A 24,295-nucleotide genomic window follows, 5' to 3' on the forward strand; every position below is an offset into this window, starting at 1 on the left:
ATACAGAATCGGAAATATGCAAGGATTTGAATTTTCTTAAGTGTCTACGTAGGAGGGTCTTGGCCTGCATGACTATTGTGTCGTGTTTATGTATGTGTGGTTTAATTACAATTGTTGACCTTGGTTTTTTTCACAGATGTGTCAATCAGATTTTTAAAAAAGTTCCCCACATTTGCATGCGACAATCTTACACATTTCTCTGTATAACTAGTCCTGGAAAAAACATTTCCTAAGGATGCATTACACGCTTCAACATTTCCCTCATGCCAAATTATCCTGTTCCCCCTTTGATTGGGAAGAACATCAATTTGCATTTTTTCATGGGCCACCCTTCCTCTAACAACCATCAAATCCAATTCCAGCATACCATGATCACTCATCAAGGTCATACTTATTTCAAAATGTATTACTAGGTTAAGGAGCATTTCTGAGGCATAGATGTAATCAATCGCGGAAACCTTATCCCCTGCAGACCAGGCTGTATATTTTGCCTCAGTTCCAAGTTGTTGGTGTACTGATCTTAGGCCCCATGATTTAAAGAACCAGTTCCAGATTCTCGCATCAGATATCTTATCCGATATGCACATCTTGACCATAAACTCTGAAGTCTAATCAAATACCTTAGCTGCCACTATGTGGGCATCTTTAGTGTCTGACATCAAACGTAACATATTTGTGTTTAGATCACCCATTAACATCACTTGGACTCCCGGAAAGCGTACTGCACAGTCCACCAGTGGTGATTCTATATTTAGGAGAAGCGTGTATAGATCACATCCCGGAGTCCAGTATATATTCCATAAAAGAATATGAGACAATAAAGGGGAATCACAGATTTCCAATAGGGTTCCCAGAGCATGCGGGCACTCTCTATATGTCTCTTTGATCAAAATCCCACATTTGAGCTTTATTGCTGTAATAATATCTCCAGACGGGCGGCCAATAAGACCTTTAGTAGCCAATAAATGTACACATTCAAATCCGTCCATTTGTTCCCTATTCATCATCCATGATTCTTGGATACATATTATGTGTTTTGATTTTAGTTTACAACATAGTTCATTCGAAGATGATCAATAAGAATGCCCTCTCGAATTCCAGCATACTAAAGAGAGATGTTTCTGTGTTCCTAAAGATTTTGTTTTAGTGATTGGAGTTTGGAGATCGAGTCTCTTAGGCTTAATGCCAACCATCTCCAACTTGTTTCCTGTTCTGGCACGTGATCTATAGCCCTTGTTTGAAAAGATCCACCCGGATAGAGAGGCCTGGAGTTGTCATTTATTTCATTTTCAGGGGAGATCTCTGACCCATCAGTGAAAATCAGTACATCAAAGCCCCTTCTATTCAATTGATCCGATTCAGATAAGAGTTTATTAAAAACGAGTTGTGAGTGGAAAACTACCCGAACATGATCGTAACAATACGGGTGAATAAAATCAACCCTTTTGATATCAGGACAGGACAAATCTGCTAATGATGGAATATCATTAATGAAGGTTAGGATTTGATTTCTGTTCAGTGCAGTTTGTTTACCACAATCAAACAAAGGATACAGAAGAATACTTAGAAAATCCAAATGACATGGTTTCCTCCAAACCACATCCCTCAAATCCGTTTCCATATAATGTTTGGGCGCTCTCGGATCTCCTCCTCCCTCATAGGTAGTCGAATGGACAGCCCGTTCCCGTGCAGCACCCACTGGACATAAAGGAACCTCCCCTTGTTGTGGCTGCCGTGACTGGGAGGATCGAGCAAGGCTAACGGCCCTCACTTGTGGGGAATATCCGTCCCCTCTAGCTGTTTCTGCCAAGGCATTGTCATCTTGTATCTCAATCGAGACCTCTTGACCTTCCCAATTTTGCTTTTGTTTGTCCCGTTTCTCCTGTTTTTTACCCACTGTTTTGTCCGATGAGGGTACTCTCGGTAAAGACTCACACTTAAGTTTGGTCCTAAGTGCCTCCTCCACCGCTCTACTCACGATTAATGCAAGCTCATTTTGCATTATGTCCGCAGGAGCCCCTAGCTTTTCCTGAGGGATTGCTGATGCAGGTTTCCTGGGACAGTCAATCGGTACCTTATCTATTTTGTTACCTGTAACTTTTGTGGCGACTTCCCGGGTGGGTTTCAGATGGAGATCCAGGTCCTTTTCCTAAGTCAACCTCCCCGCCCTACCTTCAATTGGAGGATAATTCTGAGCCCCCTGCTCAAGGTCTTCACTGGGTTTCGGCGCCAGTGGACCCTCCAGCCCTAGCCCGCCCTTTTCCGGAGGTTCCCCTACTCCTGTCTGCCCCGTACCAGCCTTTACCTGATATTCAGTTTCCCCTAACTGAGCACCCTCCCATATTGGTTGGTTTTCTTTGGGCTTAGCAAAAAGGCCATAGATTTCTCTCGTGGGCCAGGGGGAAGGAGGATTTACCCCCTTCTCCCCCTGCTTCTCCCTCGAGGAGTCACTCATCTGCTTTGTGGGGGCTGCACTTTCCTTGTCAACCAATATCTTTTTACGAGCCAGTTCTTCAGATAAAGAATTGGTGGGACAAAAATATGCTGGGTTCTGGCCTTCACTCCCATCCTGATTTGAGCTCAACGCCTGTCCCACCTCTTCCCTAATAAATTTTCTCCAAGTGTGTTTGGCAAAATTTTGACTATTCTCATGCGTAAGAGAACTTTTTTTAAAATTATTTTTCCTATTTTTTGGAGGATTTTTCTTTTTTTGTCCCATGTTACCTTTCTTGCCACCCAACAGTGTTATCATCTGCTGGCGGAGGGCAATGTCTACAACCTTGCACTCTGGGGCCGCTGGAGTGACTGAGTCTACCTTACTCTCCCCCTCTGCCACACTGTCATCTGCTTTCTTTTCTTGGGGATTCGCCTGGACCAGCCCCAATGATATCAGCGCGTTATCGTTCTTATAGGAAGGGATTCCATCAAATCCATGCTGATTTTTGCCTGAGCTATCTGGCGCTCAGTCAAAATTCTCAGCTCTGTAAAGCCCCGAGAAGGTGTTTTTAATTCTTGGAGAATTTGGGTCAAAATCTCAGTTGTAGCTATGTTTTGTTCAGGAAATCCCCTCATTGCAGGTGTTTGTCGAGAGGGGAGCTCGTGTAGGTGATGAGACATATTGCATGCTTCGGCCTCCGCCGAAAAGAAATCTGGTGGGGTATCCAGAAAGGAAGAAATAGGTATAATGCTTCCATTTTTTCTCACAATATTCTCAAACAAGGATGAACTAGATGCTATGTCCTGCTTATTTGAGGTATTTCCTCCTAGGGATAGCATAGAGGAGTGTGCCATGGCTGCTCCCTCCAATATCAGGGAGTCACTAGGCTCCGGAGGGGAAGGCAGCAAGGGCATATTCATTGCCATGCGCATCGTGTTCTTTACTGGAGTAAAGATCAAAGGGGCTGAGAGAATATCATCATACATCCTTACCCCCAGACCTTGTGCAGTCCTAATACCTAGACCATTTGCGGAAGGACTGTACACATATTCAAAACTATTGCGACGCCTCGACATTGTCAACATTTTTGAACAGTGTTGGGTAATAGTCCAGACTCTGATCTGCACAATGGGAGCGAGTGCAGGAAATACAAATGCCTACCTCCAATACTATTCCAGTAATCACCTTAGATATTCTAACTCTAACCTTCAATGCAATTTCAGTCCACCCCGCCTCCACTATCTGCTACAATGTCAGCGTGTCATCGCCACCCACCACCCAACGACCCAACAGGCGTAACATGCACTTCAGAGGTGTGTTCTGGGAAAGGCCTAAGGCCCACAGTCTCCTATAGAGGGACAAACCAAGGATGTGAGATAGATTACACAGAGACTCAGATGATGCTTGCAACGGTACACTTATCGCCCTTAATAATGCGGGGAAACAAAAATATATGGCAGGAAGTGGACTAGGTTGCGTTCTCAGGCACCAGAAAAGCATAGACTACCATGCACAAGCGAGGCGGGGGCAACCTTGCAGCCGCCTCCAAGCTCCACGCGAACCGCTAACAGTACTTGCAGGTACTTGGCTGGTGCGCGGCGCGGGTGCGCGAGGAGGCAGGGTTTTATGGAAGCTTCCTGAGCGTCACGCAGCACAAGGGGTGGGGCCTCCTGTGAAGAGGAAACCTGCGGGCGGGGAGAGCACAACAAAACAGGGGATTAGACACTCCTCAAAAACGGATGTTAAATAAAAATAACAAAAGAGTGAGAGGGGAGGAGTTCCCTTCCCTGGGAACAGTTCGAATTTAGGAAAAGTCACCTCCTTTCCACACGCAGAGGCCAGGCAAGCTGTGTAACACAAAAGGACGTCCTCCAGCCTTCGAGAAATCCGAGCCGTACAAACGGCAACAGGACAGAGGAGCACGGTATAACACAGGGTCGAGGCAGCGCTGTGTCAAAAGTCCAGCGGGCAGAGCAGTCCAGTCCACAGCCAACAGTACTTGCATCACCCCCTGATGGATTTGGAAGGGATCCTTCCATGATTCTGTAATAACACTTGGACGCCACCTCTGAAGCCTGGATCTATAACCCCAGCTAACGCATCAATTCCAAATCTCCACGATAGTACTGATTTGGGAGCCAGTCTGATGCAGAGTGTTCTGTGTTGTGATTACTGTGAGGAAACTCATGGTGACAAGTAAGACAGACACAAGCGATCACAGTTCAAGGGTCTTTATTGAACAATGAATGCGGTGTGCAGGTTCGAAAAACATCTAATCTAAGATGGCAACAAGCATTGACATCAAATGAAAAATAAGGCAGTCCTAGTGGCGTCATGTCAACACAAAAGAGGAAACCTATTGCCAAACCTCACAACTGATATAAAAAGGGGTGTGGGATGGTTCTCAAGAAAAGAAAGAAGTGTTCTTATATAATAAGTCAGGATGAGTAACCTGGGTCTCCCTTCCCCACGTTTTGGACACAGGAGAAGATGGGATATTAGAGCACAGTAGGGTCTTGGGCCTCTCCAGCACGAGACGACAGTTCCGATGGCTGTTCTCAGGAGTGTCAATGGCCAAGTCTCATTTCCTTAGAAAGTCTCTCACCTTCGGGCCTGATATGTTCCAACAACAAAAACAAAAAGTTCCTTTAACAAACGAAAAGTTTGTAACCAATGTTCACTGGGTGATGGGTTCATCCCTGGATCACCCTCTTGCAGGCGCTGACCCTTTTCAATTGTTTATCACAGTTTCACGTAGGATAATGACTTCACCCCTCGGTCCCCCTCTTCTGGGCGCTGACCCTTCACGTATTGTAGTTAAAAATATATCACAGTTCCTTTATCAATCAACATTGGGTGATGGCTTCACCGCTGGATCTCCCTCAGTCGGGCTCCGACGCCTCTTGATTTTAACGGGATTCTATTCCCTTAGTTTCTCAATGTTCACTTTCACTGTGGGATTCACTTCCCTTTCTCTTACACTGCTTGTAGATCAAAGTCTTTCAACTGTACAGGGATTTTTCTCGATCCTCTGTATGACCACTTTGACCTATTTCGCTGGCCCTCCTATGGCCTTCTGGTAGTTGTAGTTTCTCTCATATGGGGCTGACCAGAGTCTTTTGCTTTAGCACCCACGTGGTGCCAGTTCTCTCCATAGCTGGTCTTCCCTTCATACTTTTTACAGTTCAATCAAAAGTTCATGAGCTTTGGTTCAAAACTTGCCACTTTGTGTTTCTCACTAAACACAGCCTGGTTCTTATCGGTTCTCCCCTCGACTCACCGGCTGTGACGAACTGCTTGGCTTTTGGCTTCTCCTGAGTCAATACCAGTACCACGGTCGCAGAAGCTTCCCTCGCTCTTGCTTATCGACAAAAGCTTACCATGTGTACCGCTGACATCTGCTGCAGGACACTTGTGCTATTGTTTGCGGTCTTAGGCTTTCTTCCACTAATGTTCCGTGGGCCTGGGACGAAAAGGGCAAGGTCACTTCTCTCCTCACCACCTCTCGATTCCCGCTGCCCTTCTTCTTTTGAACTGCCGCGTGGTAGCCGTCTCATCGTGCTGTCTGCTATACTCCCCTTGCTCGTACTACATTCGCTTAATCCACCTTTTATCCCTGTGGGAAAAGGAAGGGCTGTCAGGTGTGTGCGATTTGAGTCAATGGCCTGACTTTGCCTGACCTTACATTTGGAACATGTCAGTTACACAGGTTTAACGTTAGTCCGTTGTCTATTGTGGGGTGTTTGTGTCAGAAAAGGGGAAGGTTTGTGAGTCAGAGCATCCTACAGAGTCGGAAGGGAAAGAGGTGTTATATGGAAACGTATCCTCTGTATTTGTGTTTGGGATGAACTCAGAAGGGTAGGTTTTGGAGGGTTTGTTAAATGGACGAGAATGACCGGGATGAAGAACATAGCATAGGGGCTGGTGGGCTTTGCAGGGTACACAGGAATAGCTGGAATTATGACATACACAATTTGTAGGAATCGTGTTTTGTCTTGTCAGGTTGGGAAGGCGGAAAATGACAACCGGAGGGACGGAAAGAAGAAGGACAGGGAGTATTTGAATGGAAACTGATGAAACAAGGATTCTGGAAGTTATGCTTTTTGGGAATAATGGAAGTTGGGATCCTAGGGAATAGGTTATATACAGAGGGGTCGGTGGATTTGGGTAAGAGATTCAATGGGAAGAAGGGGGGGGGGAGATGTGGCACAGCCCATGAAGGTTTTAGGGAGCTCACTCATCTTCTCTCCTGATAACATACCGCGTGTCACCTGGGGCATTCCCCCGAGCATAACCTGGGTACCTTGGGATAGAGCTCAGCCTTCGGCTGGGGCCTCCCTCTGGAACAACCTACCTGCCACTCTAAAACTTGAGGAGAACCATGTCCGGTTCCGGAAGCACCTCAAGACCTTCCTCTTTGCTTCTGCCTTCGCTCCTCCTCTCCCCTGATGATCTGTTCTCTCTTGGCACTGTGCACCTGGCCACCCTCTTTCCTCCGGGCCCAGGTACCTGCTCACCTTGCCACCCTCCCGCACTGCCTCCAGGCCACCCCTTGCACTGGGGTCTGTATCTGTACCCATACAGTCCAACGCTTTTTCATCCTGCACTTATCAGACCTACCCTGTCTGCTGCCTTAAACCCAGCACTTCCCAATTGCTGGCTGCACTACCACTATTTGTTGCCTTTATTATTAATCTGTTTCTCCTTTGCTCCACACTTTCCACTTCTCCCCCCTTCCATGCACTTTTCCCCTCCCCCTCTCCCACGCACTTGCACATTCTCAATGTCACTGGGCCTAGTAAGATCGTTGTTTTGTTCTCCCCTGTTCCCCTCCCTTGCCTTGTCGCGCTCTGAAACACTGGTGTATGAGCGCGATAGAAATAAAATATCAATACCCCTATCCTCCCTCACTCGTCCACCCCAAGGTTGGGATCTGGGAGCGCCAGCCCTCCCCTGGCCACCTGAATAAGGGTTTCCCCAAGGTCTACTTGGGAGAACACCCTCAGGTTTCTCACATTACACTCTGCTATACTTTTGCAGCATTGGACTCAAACAGATTCTGTTTACAGTGTGCATTACCTGAAGGAGGTGGCTTTGGACGTCAATACTGGTTTTACAAGCTAGGCCCTGAAGACCCTCGCGTATGGAAACAAGGCACAATCACCATACACTAAGTGATACGACAGACACGAGGTTCGATTTCCAAGTACTAGGGTTTATTGCAAAGCAAATATTCTCAGTCGGCCGACTGGGTCTAACGTCTCGCAACGTGCGTCACCCAGACCTCGTGAGACGGAAGAGAGCGAACATTCTACAACAGCATTCAGGGTGATGTGGTGCCCACAACGCCTGAGATTGCTAGAACTACAATAAACGGGAAGGGTGGGCCTGGAAAGAAAGAGAATCAGGAACTGAATGATCGTTGCCTTGGGAGTCGGAGGGGGTGTTATGTTGGGGAAAATGTTTTAAAAATGTTGTAAAATTCAATAAAAAGAGTTTTCAAAAAAAAAAAAGACAATCATACAATCTCTTTGTGACACATCAAAACCGCCCATAATGTATCTTCTTGAGCTAGGGTTCGGTGATTGACAATTATGACAAATATGACAATTTATGAGACGTTTCTTACTCAATCTATAATACTCGTTTTAGCAACAGTTGCAATTTGCAATTAGCAGACATGGTTCTTTTTTATGAAGAACACAAGGCACTTTTTCAGCGAGGATACTGTGTTCATAGGAGAGACACATTCCAAAGCGTGTTATCTACTCGTTTCTATTCGTGAACTACGGGTCAGCTTGATCTAAGAAGAGCCCCGAAAGGGGGGCCGCTAGGAAAGTATATTTCATGCTTTAACGGCCTGTTTCTACAGCTTCAGCTAGACCGTCCGGCACCTGGGCCACTGATTAAATGCCTCGCTGCTCGCCTTCAAGGACTTGTGAGGGAGAGAAACAATGTATTTCTGTACTGGCTGGCATTTCTGTCTGTGCCAGTCTCTCAACGTGTAAACCATGGCCTTGCTCTGTGCATGAGCTTGTGTGGAAAAATACATTTTGCAAAGCGTTGAACAGAAGGGAAAGGAAAGCAAATGTCAGATATTACAGCACAAAATGGATGCTCTATGGTTATGTTGACGATTCTCTGTTGGCGATGTAGGGCCTATGATCCGATTGGCTTTCGGCCAACATAATATACTTGCTATGCTTTGGTAGGGTAGTTTCTAAACTTACACTCTCTAACATCTGAATTGTTGGATAAGAGGCAGACTTTGCCCCGCAGAGCGACACCTGAATCTATCTCGTTGGGCATCACGTCTCTAGGGTACTTTGCTCTGACAGTTCTATTATCGGCCTCCGGGCTTTGCCTCTAACTCCAAACCACTCACCAGTGTGGTAACTGATGAGGCAACAAGCAACCGGAATGTGCAATTAACGGGCCCTCAGCTGCCTCCTTTCCCAACTCAGCATAATTCTGTTATCCTGGACGAATCTTTTTTAAGACTATACAGGGACATGGAAGTCTCACAAGTTATCAACGCTCGCCCTATGTCTTCCACCGTCTCGGTTGGGGGCATATTAAATACAGTTCATTCACATGATCAAGAGTGTGATTTCGATGCATCAAATTTACAAAACCATCTCAACTTTGGACTCATTTACTACGAAAAACCTTCATTTAAGAAGACAATCAGCAATGTTACCAAAGGTTGATACTCTGGGTCCCACTTCCATCTCTGCACAACATTTAGTCCTAGAGTCTCTCCTGAGACTCTATGACAAAATTAAGGACATCGTAACAACTAATGCAGTTATGCTTTCCTTGATGGAGGAAAAAATACAAAGGCTAAATGATTCTTGTAAAATCGGGAATGTGATCCCGCCGGTTTTTGTTGATAATGAGGTTAATTCAACATTTGACTCAAATAATGTACTTGATGGGCAAAGGGACTTAGTAAGACACAATCAGATAGTTATTAGTCAAATCCAAAAATCGACCAACTACATTGGTAGAATGTGTTGCAAGATTGAGTGTTTCACCTGTCCTTTTTGATTTACCCAAACCTCCCAGAAATAGTATACGAACGATTATATTTAGGATCATATTGCCTCTGCTACTAAAAAAACAATTTTGCAAAAAGAAGAAAAATTGAAGGGAAAAAAAATCCCAAAATTTGCCAGCACCTAAATTAAATCGCTGCAATTCTTTTCTAACATTTTTATGCCTGCTTCAAAAGTTGGATGGCATTATTGATTTTAATACACAGGACAATCCAGATAAGGGGCTAAATACTAAGATTCCACCAGGAATGGTTCTACCCACTTCTAATCCTCCACTACCAACGAAGAACACATTGTTTGTCATGCTACAACAATAGATGCTGGGACTGATCCATGATTTGTCCCCGGAATAAGTGAGGGGTGGGCTCATGACAGAGTGACTACTCTGTCTTCCTTAGACACCTTGCCCCCCAGCTCTGTGTCTGCATTGAGACATATGAAGGGTCAGACAAAAATTACTTCCTACTTGCGATCCACCAAAAAGGCAATATCTGCCATTTCTGAAACTAATCAAGCTTACAACCAGGAGGGGATCATAGGAGCACGTCTTGACAGTAACATCATTCCAGGATCTTCTATTGAATTTCGATTATTAACCGGGGCAACTGAACAAACAACCACTTCTTAATTGGTCTCTACGGTTACAGGCAATTCCCATTTCAATGGCCAGTCCACTCCCAACATGAACATTAGGCTTCCAAGATAATGGGGTGGGAAAGTAGCATTCAAACTAACTGAGTGATATGTTTGAATAGGAGTAAACTGCTGGATATTTTCCAACAGATTCCTCCTTTGAGATCCCTACATTCAGATGATATTGATTTAATATCATTGCCATTATTAAACAACAATCGCATGGTATGTTATTCCTGTTCTGAGATAATCTCTAATATGGTCGGGATAAGCATTCCGATCTACATTATTAAGGCTTTGATTTCCATGAAATTAAATCCACAGAGGAAGTCTTCAAATCCATTCCCCCGCAAGGGGCGATAGAGACGGTAGAAGACAAAAACTAACACTGACACTCCTCTTTCTATTACCTCTGCAGTTCAATTTTCCAACATCTTTAAAGATGCGCAAGACTGGTTGTCGAATGAGTCAGAATTTAAAACATTTGCCGTTCTAAGACAGAGTCTGACTCAACACTAACCCATCATCAATCAAGTTGCTATCATGGAATGTATGTGGGCTTGTAAATTTGAATAGAAAGTTTTGCAACTCAGATTTTATGAAAGGTTTTAACATTCTTATGTTCCAAGAAACAATGACAACCTCTCACTTTGATTTGAAGGGATATCTGACCTATACCTCTCCAGCCACTCGAGCAGACATGGGTCGACAGAGTGGAGGTTTGGCTATAGCTATAGATAGCACTTTAAATCATAACTAATACATACTTCAGAATGCGTCATGGCCGTACGCCTCATTAAAATTCAGCAAACTAAGAACTATTACTAGTGAATGTGTACTGGAATCCAGCATGGTCAAATATGAAATCGGTTCATTTGGCTCGGTCTGAGCTTTTTGGGGCTTGGTTACTAGAGACACATGAACATAATATTATTGTTGGGGTTGACTTCAACTCTAATTGTGTGGAAGGTTTGAAATTAAATGCATCTACCGTTATTCCGCACTCTTCTCAGATCAGCCTTACCAGGGGAGTTGCTTGGGACTCTTTCTAGGCAGAATGGGAACGATCGCAATTAGAATCGGTGGCTGCCACTAAACCCCCCCCATCTTTACGTGGCATAGGAGTTTGTAACCTTATTGGATTGATTACTTTTTTGTGTCCTCTCAATTAAAACTAAAAAGTGGGCCTTTGAGTTTGTAAAATCCACATTTAGGGGATCACCTCATCATATACTTTGCATTTCAATTTTCCTACTCCGCACATGAGTCGAACCCAGCCCTGCCATGTTCATCTCTCGATAGAGAGGGACTGACTCCCAAATGGTACAACAGAATGTGCCAAAAGAACAAGTTACTTCTTACCTTGTAACGTTCTTTCGACGGGATGTTCCTCCGACGTATTCCTCATCTTAGATATCTCCTTCCAGCTCTGCTGGCCTCGGAAAGTTTTTCTCTAGAGGGCGCTGTGCGTCAACGTCCTCCGAGTCGATGTCCCTCGACAGCCGCCGTATCGACATCGACGTCATCCTGCCTATAAAGGCAGCGCGCAGCGCCCGTTGCTCAGTTCCGTTTTGTAGCCCACAATAATACTTTCTGGACTAGACTAATCACCCTGAAGGAGCGTAAACTGCAACAACAAGGGAAGTAGAACTGCGGGGATGGATGGGAGGGTCGATGAGGAATACGTCGGAGGAACATCCCGTCGAAAGAACGTTACAAGGTAAGAAGTAACTTGTTCTTCGAAGGGATTGTGTCCTCCGACGTATTCTTCATCTTAGATAGGCTCCCATAGCAGTATTCTATTATTGGAGGAGGGGGTACTGACTTCACGCTGTCTTCTATTGATGAATAGAATGCAGTACAGCCATCCCAAACCTAGTCTCTTGACTGGAGGAGGAATCAAAATTGTAAAATCGTGTAAAGGTATGGACAGACGACCATGTAGCGGCCGCACAGATGTCTTTAACCGGCACGCCTCTTTTGAGGGCCGATGAAGCTGCAATACCTCTGGTCGAATGGGCCCTAAGGTTTTGAGGGGGCTCTTTCCCTGCCAGTTTGTAACATTCCAGAATGGCTAGAGTGATCCATCTGGAAATGGTCTGCTTAGTTATTGGTAATCCCAGCTTGTGACCTGTGTAACCTACAAACAGCTGGTCTGCCTGTCTTATCCTGGCTAGTCTACTGATGTAAAAACTTAAAGCCCTTCTAGGGTCTAGCCTGTGTAACCTCTCTTCCTCTTTCCCCGGATGAGGAGGAGGATAGAAAGATGGTAGGGTAATCTTCTGAGTGATATGGAATTCAGAAACCACCTTTGGGAGGAAATTAGGCTTCACTTGCAGGACAACTTTGTCTTTGTGAAATATTGTGTGAGGGGGTTTACAAGAAAGAGCTTGTAATTCGCTCACCCTTCTAGCGCTATTAATAAAACAGTTTTAAGGGTAAGGAACCGTAGCGAACAAGAATGGAGTGGTTCGAAAGGTGTGCCCATCAGGAAAGTTAGTACTAAGTTCAAATCCCATAGTGGAACTTGGAATGGTCTTGGGGGATAAACATTGGTTAACCCCTTTAGAAACTGTATTACCAAGGGTAACTTGAAATAGGATGGTTCTTCCGCAGTGCGCTTAAAGATGGATAGCGCTGCGAGATAGCCCTTAATGGTGCCAACTTGAAGGCCTGAATTCGCCAAATATAGAAGGAAGGACAAAACCATTGGTGTACCACATGAAAAAGGGTCGATATTCTGTTCTCTACACCAGCTGCAAAATCTGTTCCAACGACAGCGGTATAAAGACTTTGTTGCTGGCCTCCTTGCCGAAAGCAACACCTCCATAACATCATCAGAGAGGTCCCAATCCTTGTACCTCAGCCTTTCAGAAGCCAAGCGTGAAGGTTGAGGGTTTTGATGTCTGGATGGAGAACCTGACCTCCCTTCTGTGAGAGTAGGTTCTCTCTGAGTGGAAGTCGAATTGGAGGGCAGATGGACAAGTCTAGAAGGTCCGGGTACTACATTCTCCTGGCCCAATCCGGGGCAATTAGGATCATGGTTCTCCGGAATCTTCTCAACCTCCTGATCATTTGAGGAATGACAGGGACCGGTGGGAACGCGTACAGAAGCGGAAACTCCCAGTCCACTATGAACGCGTCTCCCAGAGCTCCTCTCGGGGGAAATTCCCTTGAGCAGAACAGATCGCATTTCCTGTTGAGGCTGGTGGCGAACAGATCCACCTGAGGGGTTCCCCAAAGGGCGAAGATCTCTTGAAGGACTTCCTGAGCTAGCTCCCACTCGTGGGAGACTGTGCTCTGCCTGCTCAGAGCGTCCGCTGTCAAGTTCTTCTCTCCGGCTAGGTGAACTGCCGATAGAGAGATTCCTTCTTGGATTGCCCAAAACCAGAGCTGCATCGCCTCTCTGCACAGGGGTAGTGATCCTACGCCTCCTCTTTTGTTGAGGTAATGCATGGCCACCATGTTGTCCGTCATTATCAGGACATTTTTCCCTTGTACAGCTGGCAGGAACGCCTTCAGCGCAAGTCTGATGGCTCTCAGCTCTAACAGGTTGATATGTAGTCTGGACTCCGATGGAGACCAACGACCGCTGATGGTCAAGTCGTTGGCGTGGGCTCCCCATCCCGTGAGTGAGGCATCCGTGACTACTGTTATCTCCGGCCAGGGTTGCCAAAAATGTTCTCCTTTCAGAATGTTCTTCTGACAGGCCCACCACTGAAGGTCTCGAGCCACTCTGTCGGGAACCTGAAGAAGATCTGTCATTTTCCCTGAGAATTGTGACCACTGAGTCCTCAGTGCCCACTGGAGGGATCTCATTCTCAGGCGAGCCTCTGGCACTAGGAAAATGCAGGATGCCATGAGGCCTAGCAACCTCAAAAAGTCGAAGGCTGGGAGACGTTGGGCATCTTGGAACTTGGTAACCATCTGTAGAATATCTTGAGCCCTCACCTCTGGTGGCGAGGCTTTTCCCAGGGAAGTGTCCAGGATCGCTCCTATGAACTGGAGTCTCTGCGATGGTATCAATTGAGACTTCTTTAAATTGAGGGAGAAGCCCAGTTTGTGAAGGAAGTGGCACACGTGATTTAGCTGGATCTGAGATTGTTCTGGAGAAACAGCCCTGATCAACCAATCGTCCAGGTAGGGGTAGACGTGAATCCCTTCCCTCCTTAGACTTGCCGCCACTACCGACATTAACTTGGTGAAGACCCTCGGGGCGGAGGTCAGCCCAAATGGCAGCACTCGAAATTGATAGTGAGAGTTGCCAATTGCGAACCTCGGGTATTTCCTGTGTTTGAGATGGATAGGTACATGGAAATAAGCGTCCTGAAGGTCCAGAGATACTAACCAGTCCTGGAACTGAAGGGCCTGGAGGATCTGAGAAAAAGAGTGACCATCTTGAATTTGTCTTTCCTGAGGAATTTGTTCAATTCTCGCAAGTCCAAGATGGGTCTCAGTTCTCCGTCATTCTTTGGAATGAGAAAGTAAGGGGAGTACCAGCCCTTGTTCCTCTCCGCTACAGGTACCGGTTCTATGGCACCTTTCTCCAGCAGGTCCAAAATTTCCTGCAAGAGGAGCGGATCTGGAGCTTTCTGAGAGCTGATCCCCGGTGGATGACTCTGAGGTATGCGTAGGAAAGGCAGGCAGTAACCTTGGGCAACTGTTTCCAATGCCCAAGCATCTGACATGATAGCCTGCCATACCGCCAGATGTTGAGTCAACCTGCCTCCTACAGGTGTCCTGTGAGGGAATATCTACTCCGTCCACCTCAGGTAGTTCTTCTTTGTCCCCTTTGAGCCGGTCGTCCTCTACCTCTTCCGAATGCGGAGTAGAAGCGAAAGGACTTGCCCCTCGCAGAGGTTCCTGTGGGACGAAAAGGTGTCTGACGGATTGCAGCGCCTAGGGATTTTGCTGCTGCTTTTGAAGTTTGCAGTTTCTCTAAAATGTCATCCGCCTTTTTCCCGAACAAAGAAGAGCCATCGAATGGCATGTTCAAGAGCCTGGCTTGCACATCTGGGGCAAAACCAGACTTTCTCAACCAAGCGAATCTCCTGGTTGTTGTACTTGCCGCCATTGCTCTGCTGATACTGTCAGCCGAATCAATGCCTGTCTGGAGGGATTCGCACATAGCGTCTTTACCGTCCTGTATGATATTCAGGAACGCCTCCCTTTCTTCTCCCTCCCGGATGCAGTCAGCCGCTGTAGAAGCACACTCCCAAAGTGTATGGCTGAATCTAGCAAGGGTGCAAGTAGCATTAACAGATTTTAACGCCATGCTACATGCCGAAAAAACTTTCTTTGCCATGGCATCATATTTTTATCGTCCCTGTCCTGTGGGACGGTAGGATAAGCCGTCTTGACATCGGTAGAAGATGCTGCTTGTACCACCAGACTTTCTGGGGATGGGTGTTTAGACAAAAACTCTGGTTCTGTAGAAGATACCCTGTATTTTGTAGACAGTGTTTTATTTACTGCCGGGACGACATCTGGGGTTTCCCAGTTAGTCATAATCTTCCTCTGAAGAGCTTTATGAAAAGGCACCACAGGATCCTCCTGTGGGCCTTTGTCAAGAATATCCGTGAGGTCATCTTGTTGGAAAGATTGTGAAGGTGCAGACCACCCCATAAATTCGGTGATCCTGGCCATTAAGGCTCTACAAGGGGTTTCAGCATGCTCCCCCGGGTCTGGCCTAGCAAACTCCACCTCAGGGGAAGTGGCTAACCCACTTGCCTCATGTAAGGAATCATGAAGATCCTTTAACCTGCGTTCTTCAGAGGAAAATTCCTCTCTAATTGGGGTTACAGGTCCTTGCAACTCAAATGTGTCTTCCTGTTCAGACAATTCACCCTCTTCCATAATTGAGAACATACAATTGTTCTGAACTCATAAAGGGTGTAAACCCCATTTCCAAGGCAGAGGGTGCCGAACTTGTCATAATCGGCCTCGAAAACGTCGATGTCGTCGACGCCGACGTCGAAGGCTTCGAGCGTGGCGTCGAAAACAAAGGCGGAGGCCTCGATGACCTCGACAGAATTGGGATTCTGCTCGACAATCTCGAAGCCATCGTCATCGAGGACCTGGGGATAGTCAGTGGGTGTGTCGTAGCCGTGACTTTTCTTGGCGTCGAGGCCGGTGTCGAAGCTGGCGTCGAGTCGACAGACCCGTGTGTCGAAGGTCCCTTCGACAACGGCGTCGAAGACACCGACCTCGGCGTCGACGGAACCTTTGACGAAGGTTTGGAGGTCATGGTCCTACTTGAGGGTTTGAGACGCGCTTGAGAGGTTTCCTTCGCCGGGTACTGCGACTCGCGGCGTTTTTGACCTTCGGTTCTTTCGACCAGAGCATCGCTCTCGGCAGTCTTCGAGGGGGTCGAGGCCGCTTTCTCGAAGACGCTCATCATATTTTTGCGGAATTCCTCCCATTCAGCGCAGGAACTATGTTTCGTGGGGCAAGGGATTCTCTTTGGAGAAACAGAGGAAGAGGAAGACGGAGAAGGGGACCTTCGACGTTTCCTCTTCGAGTGCTTCGATCTCGAGGAGTGATGAGACCCACTCCGAGACCTGGAGCGCGAATGGTGACGAGGAGACGAATGTCTCGACTTCGTCGAGGAAGAAGAAGCTTTAAAAGTCTTACTTTTCTCCAGCTTCCCCCTACGCTCCTTCAGGGCCTTAGCTGTCATGGACATACAGTCCTCGCACTCCGAACAATGGTGTTCAGCTCCCAAACACCACAGGGTCAGTCAGCGACATCTTTTTCCCACAATCTCGGCATTTTTTGAAGCCGGATCGAGGAGTTGTCGGTTCCGACGAAGAAGCCATCGAGTACGGATCGAATAACTCGAGGTAAATAGGATTAACCTGACAAAACTGAACAACGGTATTCCGAGGCACTGAGTAAGCGCGGAAAAACGGAACTGAGCAACGGACGCTGCGCGCAGCCTTTATAGGCAGGATGACGTCGACGTCGATACGGCGGCTGTCGAGAGACATCGACTCGGAGGACGTCGACGCGCAGCGCCCTCTAGAGAAAAATTTTCCGAGGCCAGCAGAGCTGGAAGGAGATATCTAAGATGAGGATTACGTCGGAGGACACAATCCCTTCGAATAAGCCTTCTTCAGAAGGAGGCAAGCTAATAGTAACACACAAATGCACTCCAAAATACACACTCTTAATATTTCTAAATCAGTATGTAACCTTTTGGGATGGCACACAGACACTTCCTACACCCTCAGGTGACTTTAGTAACTACTACACTGAGGACATTAATATATCACTGTTAGCATTTAGAATCTGACTTAAGAGTACTTTAAAGAGAAAGGTTAATAGGATAAAACAAGTTCTCACAATTATTCTGAAAGCAGGAAAGTACTTTTGAACAACCCCCCAATGCAAGGTTAGTTACCCCTTCCTGGGAGGAAGACCAAACACAATGTAAGAGGGAAGAAGAGTCATTCAGGTAGCCAGGCTAGGCCAAAGTCAATTTGGGCAAAAGTCTAGGTGAACTGAAGCACTTCTCAGAGGTAGGTAAAAAGTCTTGCACAATGTTTTTAGAAGTCTATGTAGAAAAGAAGCAATCAAAGTAGGGCCACAAGCTATTTAGACTTGTGAAGTAAAGAAGATGTTAGCAACTCTCCAGAGCAACCAAGACAGGTCTCAGCAAAGAACAAGTGAGGTTACATGACAAGAGGCACGTTCTCTTAGACTGTACAGTACCTTTGGTTAGAAGAAAAGGGCTTTGGGTGGATTCTGCTCCTGTGCAGCTCTGCAGATCCTGTGTTCCTGGGCCTCAGTTATGGGGACAAGAGGGAGGACGTCTGGAGGACTCCTCCACTTCAACGGGACGGTCAGTGACAGAAAAGGACCAACTTATATTCAGTGGCACTTTGCGGTTGCAGCTCCTCGCGTCTAAGTAAATAGCACCATCGCAGACTCTTGGCTGTCGAGATGGGCTTTCCTTGCACCTGGGGTCCAACACACTGTTGAGGTGGCTCAGGCTCAATCAGTCCTGCTTCCTCGGAGTCCGGCGGATCTTCCTGGGGCTCTTGGCCAACTGAAAAGCAACACACACGATCTGGTGTTCCTCTCCCTGGCTATTTGGTTCTAGCAGCAACTGCAGTGGAATTTCAACCAGCTCTGAGAGGATGTCCAGGTGGCTTACTATGGAGTTGATTGGTCCCACCATCTCAAGGGGAGAGGTCGTCCTTGCAGAGCTTCCCTAGTCGAAACAAATTTGGAGTTTCATCACAGCTGCAGGGCTTCACCGGGCCAACCAATGGTCCAGGAGTTGCAGCAGGCATCTTCAAGTTGTTCTTTCGATTCCTTCGTCCAGTGGTCAACTTTGCCTTCCAAGCCAAAAAGCCTGGCCTTTTATGCAGGTTTCTCCCATTCATTCCAGCCTAGCTGTCCATCACCCACCAGGGTGGCTGTCCTTGCCAGACAGCCAGCCGGCCAATCACCTAAGAGTGCCTTCCTGTCTCCTAGGAGACTAAGCTCAGGGAGTTTCAGGTACCTCCCTCGCTTCCTGCCCGCGCCAGTCACCCTGGAGCCAGAGGCGGGCTTCACTCGTGAATCCTGCCAAAGGCAAAGCGAACAAAGGGACCAAACGGGTTTGGCGCTAACAGTAAATCTCAAGAAGGACCTTCCCACAAAGAAATGGCTAAAAAAGACGACCAGGGCCATTTTGACAAAAATGGCACCCTTGGTTGCTTTACTGCAGCTCCGAATGCAGCCCGCGGTAAATGCACAACACGGTAGTTAAAAGTAAACCACTGCCACCAGCCATTCATCGAGGAAAGGGTAACACAAAAATGTTACATGAGAAGCTAGACAAAGGGGATACTAAGTAGCCCCTGCAGCACCCTATTTTAAGATAGTGTGTGCTGGGTCTAGAAAGTTACAATGCAAGTAAAGTCAATTTCACTTTATTGCTCTTGGAAACAGTAGTTTATCCAAGAGAAGGTATTTAAACCTTTGGGAAATCTGAAAGACTTCCCTGTGTCACTGCACTGATGGTGCTGTGTGACGCAATGTAAAAGATAATGCCTATGGAGTTTGTCAGACTCCACAACCTGGACATCCTCTCGGAGCATGTTGTATTTCCACAGTTGATGCTGGAAACCTAAACGCCAGGGAGAGGAACACCAGATTGTGTGCGTTGCTTTGCAGTTGGCCAAGAGTTCCACAAAGATCCTCTGGACTCCCAGGAAGCAGGACTGACCGAGTCTGGGTCACCTCTACAGAGTGCTGGACCCCAGATGCAAGGAAAGTCCATCCCGACAGCCAGAAACCAAGGTGTTGCTGTTTGCGGTAGACGCGATGAGCTGAAACACTGAAGTGCCTCTTGTTTTAAGATTGCCGGTTGCGGTCGGTGACCGTCCCATTGCAGTGCAGGAGTCCCCAGATCTCCTCCCTTTGTCCCCACGACTGGGGCACAGGAACACCAGGATCTGCAGAACTGCACAGGAACAGAAGTCATCTGCTGCACTTTTCTTAACCCAAATGTACTGTACAGTCCAACAGAACTTATCTCTTGTTTTGTATCTGCACTTGTTCTCTGTTGGTGAGACTTGTTGTGGTTGCTGTGTAGAGTTGCTGATAGCTTCTTTAACTCACAAGCTTAAACAGCTTGTGGCCCTACTTTGAATTCTTCATTCTACAGAGACTTTTAAAAACATTGTGCAAGACTTACCTACCTCTGAGAAGTGCTTCAGTTTCACCTAGACTTAGGCTCAATTGAGCCTGGCTCCATGAATGACTCTTCTTCCCTCTGTGAATGGTCTTCCTTCCAAGAAAGGGTTAACTAACTTTGCATCGGGGGGGGGGTTAAAAAAGTATTTACCTGCTTTAAGAAATATTGGATCTCTTGTTGTGTCATAATAACCTTTCTCTTTGCCAAACTCTAACCTGATTCTAAATGCAACAGTGATATATTAATGTCCCCAGCACCCTAACTATTGAAGTCACCTGTAGGTAGTGCCTGTGGACCATCCCAAAAGGAAGGATACTTACTGATTTAGAAATATTAAGAGTGTGTATTTTTGAAGTGTATTGCAGTGTTACTGTTATATTGCTCCCTTATGAAGAAGGCTTACTCTAACTGACTGATGAATATATTGTTTATTCAAGAAACCTTGTGTGTAAGAGTTTATTTGAATATTTGTCACTGTGAATCTCTGTGTAACTCCCCCACAGCTCACATTGACCCCTCATGAGCTAAGCCTGGCTGCTCAACACGCTACCAACCTGTATAGTACAAGCTTATACCAAAGGTTGGGTTCCTATTGCCAGGAGGTCAGGGTTGTTGTAGTGCACCCAAAGGGTACTGCATACAATCTTGCCTAACAATTTGTTAAACAGCATTCACAACCACCTTGTTTGCTGTACATGACCTTCTTTAGGATGTATTTTAAATGCTTCCTAGAGTAGGGGGCTTTAACCATTTGAGCCTGAGGGTGGCATAATTTGGGCAGAGAAGTGATGGGTGGTTTAAATCAAGGTGCAGCAGGCAAAGAAAATCACATCGGTTTGGACCTTTCTAGTTGCCCACCACCACTCCAAGAGGAACCTCGTAAGGAATAAGTCCCAGTGCATCATTCATTTTAGCTTGAAATTGTGGGAATATCAATAGTTTGGGGAGCTTCTCAAGTAATTCCATGTCTCTTGATTTCTAGCATCTCCCCTTCCGTATTAGTAGTTCTTGTTTTGTAATCTGATCTGAGAAATCAAAGTTGTGGCTGAAATCCAACTCAGCAAAACCCTGTCTGATGGCTTCAATCAGTGTCAAAGGCTGTCTTGAGACCCGCAAAACACAGGTACATGCTCTTCTTCTGAAGGTTGCCTTATTTCATTATACTACAACCAAACCTAGCAAGGGAAATAACTAGGCATCAGCATATCGAATGGTATGAGTAAATAACAATGCTTTGAGCTTTTTCATGAATCACACACAATCTCGTTCTTGCCTAAATACCTTAGGTAGGGAGTTACAGCCCTTTGCTGCTTGCTAGGGGAAAGATATGGCTTCTGCTGTCTATTCTTGGCACTATCAGTAAACGATCCATTATAAGGATCATTTGTTGGAAGTACTGATGGGCAGTGTCTATCTGACAACAAAAAAAAAACTGAACAGGTGACAGAATGTCCCCCTCACCTTCCCACACTGGCGACTGTCTGCAAGTACCTTTACAAAAACTTTGCTCACAGCCAGGGGAGTTGCTAGGTCTGGAAAAGACCCAGGGCTATGCTGATGTCGGAACTGTTGGGACTGGGGGCTAGCTAGTCTTTTGGCTGTAGCTCCTGAGATTCTATCCGGGGCTACAACCAAAAGATCAGGGGCTATAGCCCCCTTCGCCTCCCCCTAGCAACGCCCCTGCTCACAGCATCCGATAGGGAGATAGGATTATAATCAACTTGACTGCCTTTATCATCCTTAAAGTTGGGCACAGTTTCATAATTTAAGAATGGGGGAAAAACTCCTGTTTTAATAATTGAATTAAGTCAAGTACACAACATAGCGACCCACATAGTTAGCTTAGACATAAAAAGGTCCAGAGGGATATAATCTGGCCCAATGCCTTCCCTGCTGCTTAGGGCATAAGAGCCAACCTCACCTCTCCAAGGGAAAAGGGAAGAACCCTAAATGACTCTTAACTATGGTCAAGTCTTGATTAGTGGCAGAAGCAGAAACCATCCCGCTGCCCTAAACCTCCTCAACCTCTCTGTATCAATCAAGAGTCAGGAAATGATTTTTCCAAATACTCCATGAAATACTAATTCCTACTAATCAGGAACAAAATATCCACATCCCAAGTAACCAGCGACCAGAAGGCCCAGGGTTCATTATCACACATGGTCCTGGCTAATTCGTCTAATGCCTGCAACCTCTTCTGAGCTTTCTTAGTATGGGCTACATCCCTAAATTGCTGCTTTATTGAGCAGATAAGTGGCTAAAAAACTGTTCAAACCTCGTTCTTTTTTCCTATGCATGAAATAGTTCTCTGTTCATGTAGCAATACTCCTTGTCAAACCAGGGAAATTTCTCGGTCAATCATCCTGCCCTTACTTTTGACTTTGTCTCCTCCTCCAGCCTGCAAAGCCAGGACTAGAAAAGCACAGCCTCTCACTCTGTAACTTATGAACTGTGAAATAGAAACCAAATTTGCAGCAGAAGAGCGTCAGGAGCCTGGTGGGGTATAGAAGCCATACAAGTCTAAACAAATCTGTGCGCCAAAATGTAAAAAGCTGTATGCATGATGACGGTTAGTCAGTTTAGCCTTCAGAAAACCAGTGAAATGTGTTAAAATCTGTCCAGTTGCAATAGCACTGTAATTAAGAAACGAGCGATCACTGTGTCCTCTTTTTTTTAGGGGCTTGTTGGGGGAGGACTAGAAACCATAGATAAGCAAACAAGGTCCACAACAAGCTACCTGCTAATATCATACAGGGCTGAGAAAATTAGCATATACCTGATATGAAGAAAAATGGGAGAACCGTCTTATCTAACATATATAAAGACGATATGGTCGGGGATTTATCCAAAAATAAATTCATATTTATTTATACATAATGTATAGACATAATAAAACAACTGGGCATCAGAAAAGTGCCCAGACCCATAAAACAACTATTCACACATGGATAAATGACAGACAAATACTGATACTATATATCATCCAAAGATAGTTCCTATATCTACAGGGTGATGTTAGTAGCTAATGGGTGACTTTTTGCACATTTCTTTTACAAAGCAAAAGAGAGGAAACCCATTGGGAAAGTGTCGACAGTAAACAAAATCTGTTTCCAGCCTTTATGCGGTGACTACTGGTGCCCCACACTTTAGGGTCAGTGGTAGATTGATGTATTTTCCGCTTAGGCTTTCATCAGGACACTTGTGATCCAAGTAGAAAGGATTGTTGAATGACGTATTTCTAAATAGCAATTCTGAAAAGATGTAGTAACACATACTATATGGAGATCTTCCTGCTTTACCCTTTCAGCAAGTCTGTTAACAGCATAGACAATAGTAGAACCACTTCCAATACCAAGGGCTTGATTATTCTTCACGTGGTTATCGGAAGGGAGCTAAGTCCCACATGCTTCAGAGTCGCAGGCTACTCAGTGCAATGTGCAGCAAGATGGCAGAGGAAGCGAAAAAGTTGGCTGGTTTTGCGGCTGTGGATAACCACGTGTCGACACTTTCCCAATGGGTTTCCTCTCTTTTGCTTTGTAAAAGAAATGTGCAAAAAGTCACCCATTAGCTACTAACATCACCCTGTAGATATAGGAACTATCTTTGGATAATATATAGTATCAGTATTTGTCTGTCATGTATCCATGTGTGAATAGTTGTTTTATGGGTCTGGGCACTTTTCTGATGCCCAGTTGTTTTATTATGTCTATACATTATGTATAAATAAATACAAATTTATTTTTGGATAAATCCCCGACCATATCGGCTTTATATATGTTAGATAAGACGGTTCTCCCATTTTTCTTCATATCAGATATATGCTAATTTTCTTAGCCCTATTCGATATTAGCAGGTAGCTTGTTGTGGACCTTTTTTGCTTATCTACAGTTGCAATAGCAGACAGGCTGCAGCATTCTGGACCCATTATATGTGGCAGATTAGATTCAACAGTAAGCATAAGAAAATACTATGCAATGTAATGTTACAAAAAACGCAGAATGATGTCCCATCATAGTTTATTGCTGTCTGACAAAGCAATTTATGCAAACCTACCGTGACCGCAGTTCTTTGCCAGTTATGCTTAGTTTAGTCTCCAACCGGTTCTTTTTCCCCTATAATAAGCCAAATGAAAACACCAATTCATTAAAAAACTTTTGCTGATCCCTTTAATCTCTTCTACGAATAAAGTAGGCAAAATATTTTCGTGGTACATCATATAGAGATCTGTTAAATGTCATCTCAAATTGCAAACTACAAATAGTTTAGATGCAGGAACACACTATACAACTAAAATATCACAAATCACGAAATCTCCACGCCATTTTTTCATTTATGGATACATTTATCCCTCCAGCACCCATGCATGTTTGTAGGATCCATGTGAATACATTGTTTCACGTTATGTATGGACTAAAAAGTAAAGAAAATCATGTCTCTTGCGTGAGGGTCAAAACAAACACAGATTGTTCTCCAACTCCG

At 45.6% G+C, this 24,295-nt stretch overlaps 1 protein-coding gene across 9 annotated transcripts in view; it reads right to left on the bottom strand.

The window, feature by feature from the left end:
- The window catches only part of NUB1 (negative regulator of ubiquitin like proteins 1), a 1,721,658-nt gene that overhangs the window by 1,489,816 nt on the left and 207,547 nt on the right, over nt 1-24,295 (bottom strand). For all 9 annotated transcript variants that reach the window (XM_069647724.1, XM_069647720.1, XM_069647723.1 and 6 more), the window contains one exon: nt 23,870-23,928. In XM_069647724.1, coding sequence (XP_069503825.1) covers nt 23,870-23,928 — 59 coding nt within the window. The remainder of the gene's footprint in view (nt 1-23,869; nt 23,929-24,295) is intronic.

Source organism: Ambystoma mexicanum, chromosome 2q (genome assembly GCF_040938575.1).
Source record: "Ambystoma mexicanum isolate Mex_15411 chromosome 2q, UKY_AmexF1_1, whole genome shotgun sequence".
Lineage (NCBI taxonomy): Eukaryota > Metazoa > Chordata > Amphibia > Caudata > Ambystomatidae > Ambystoma > Ambystoma mexicanum.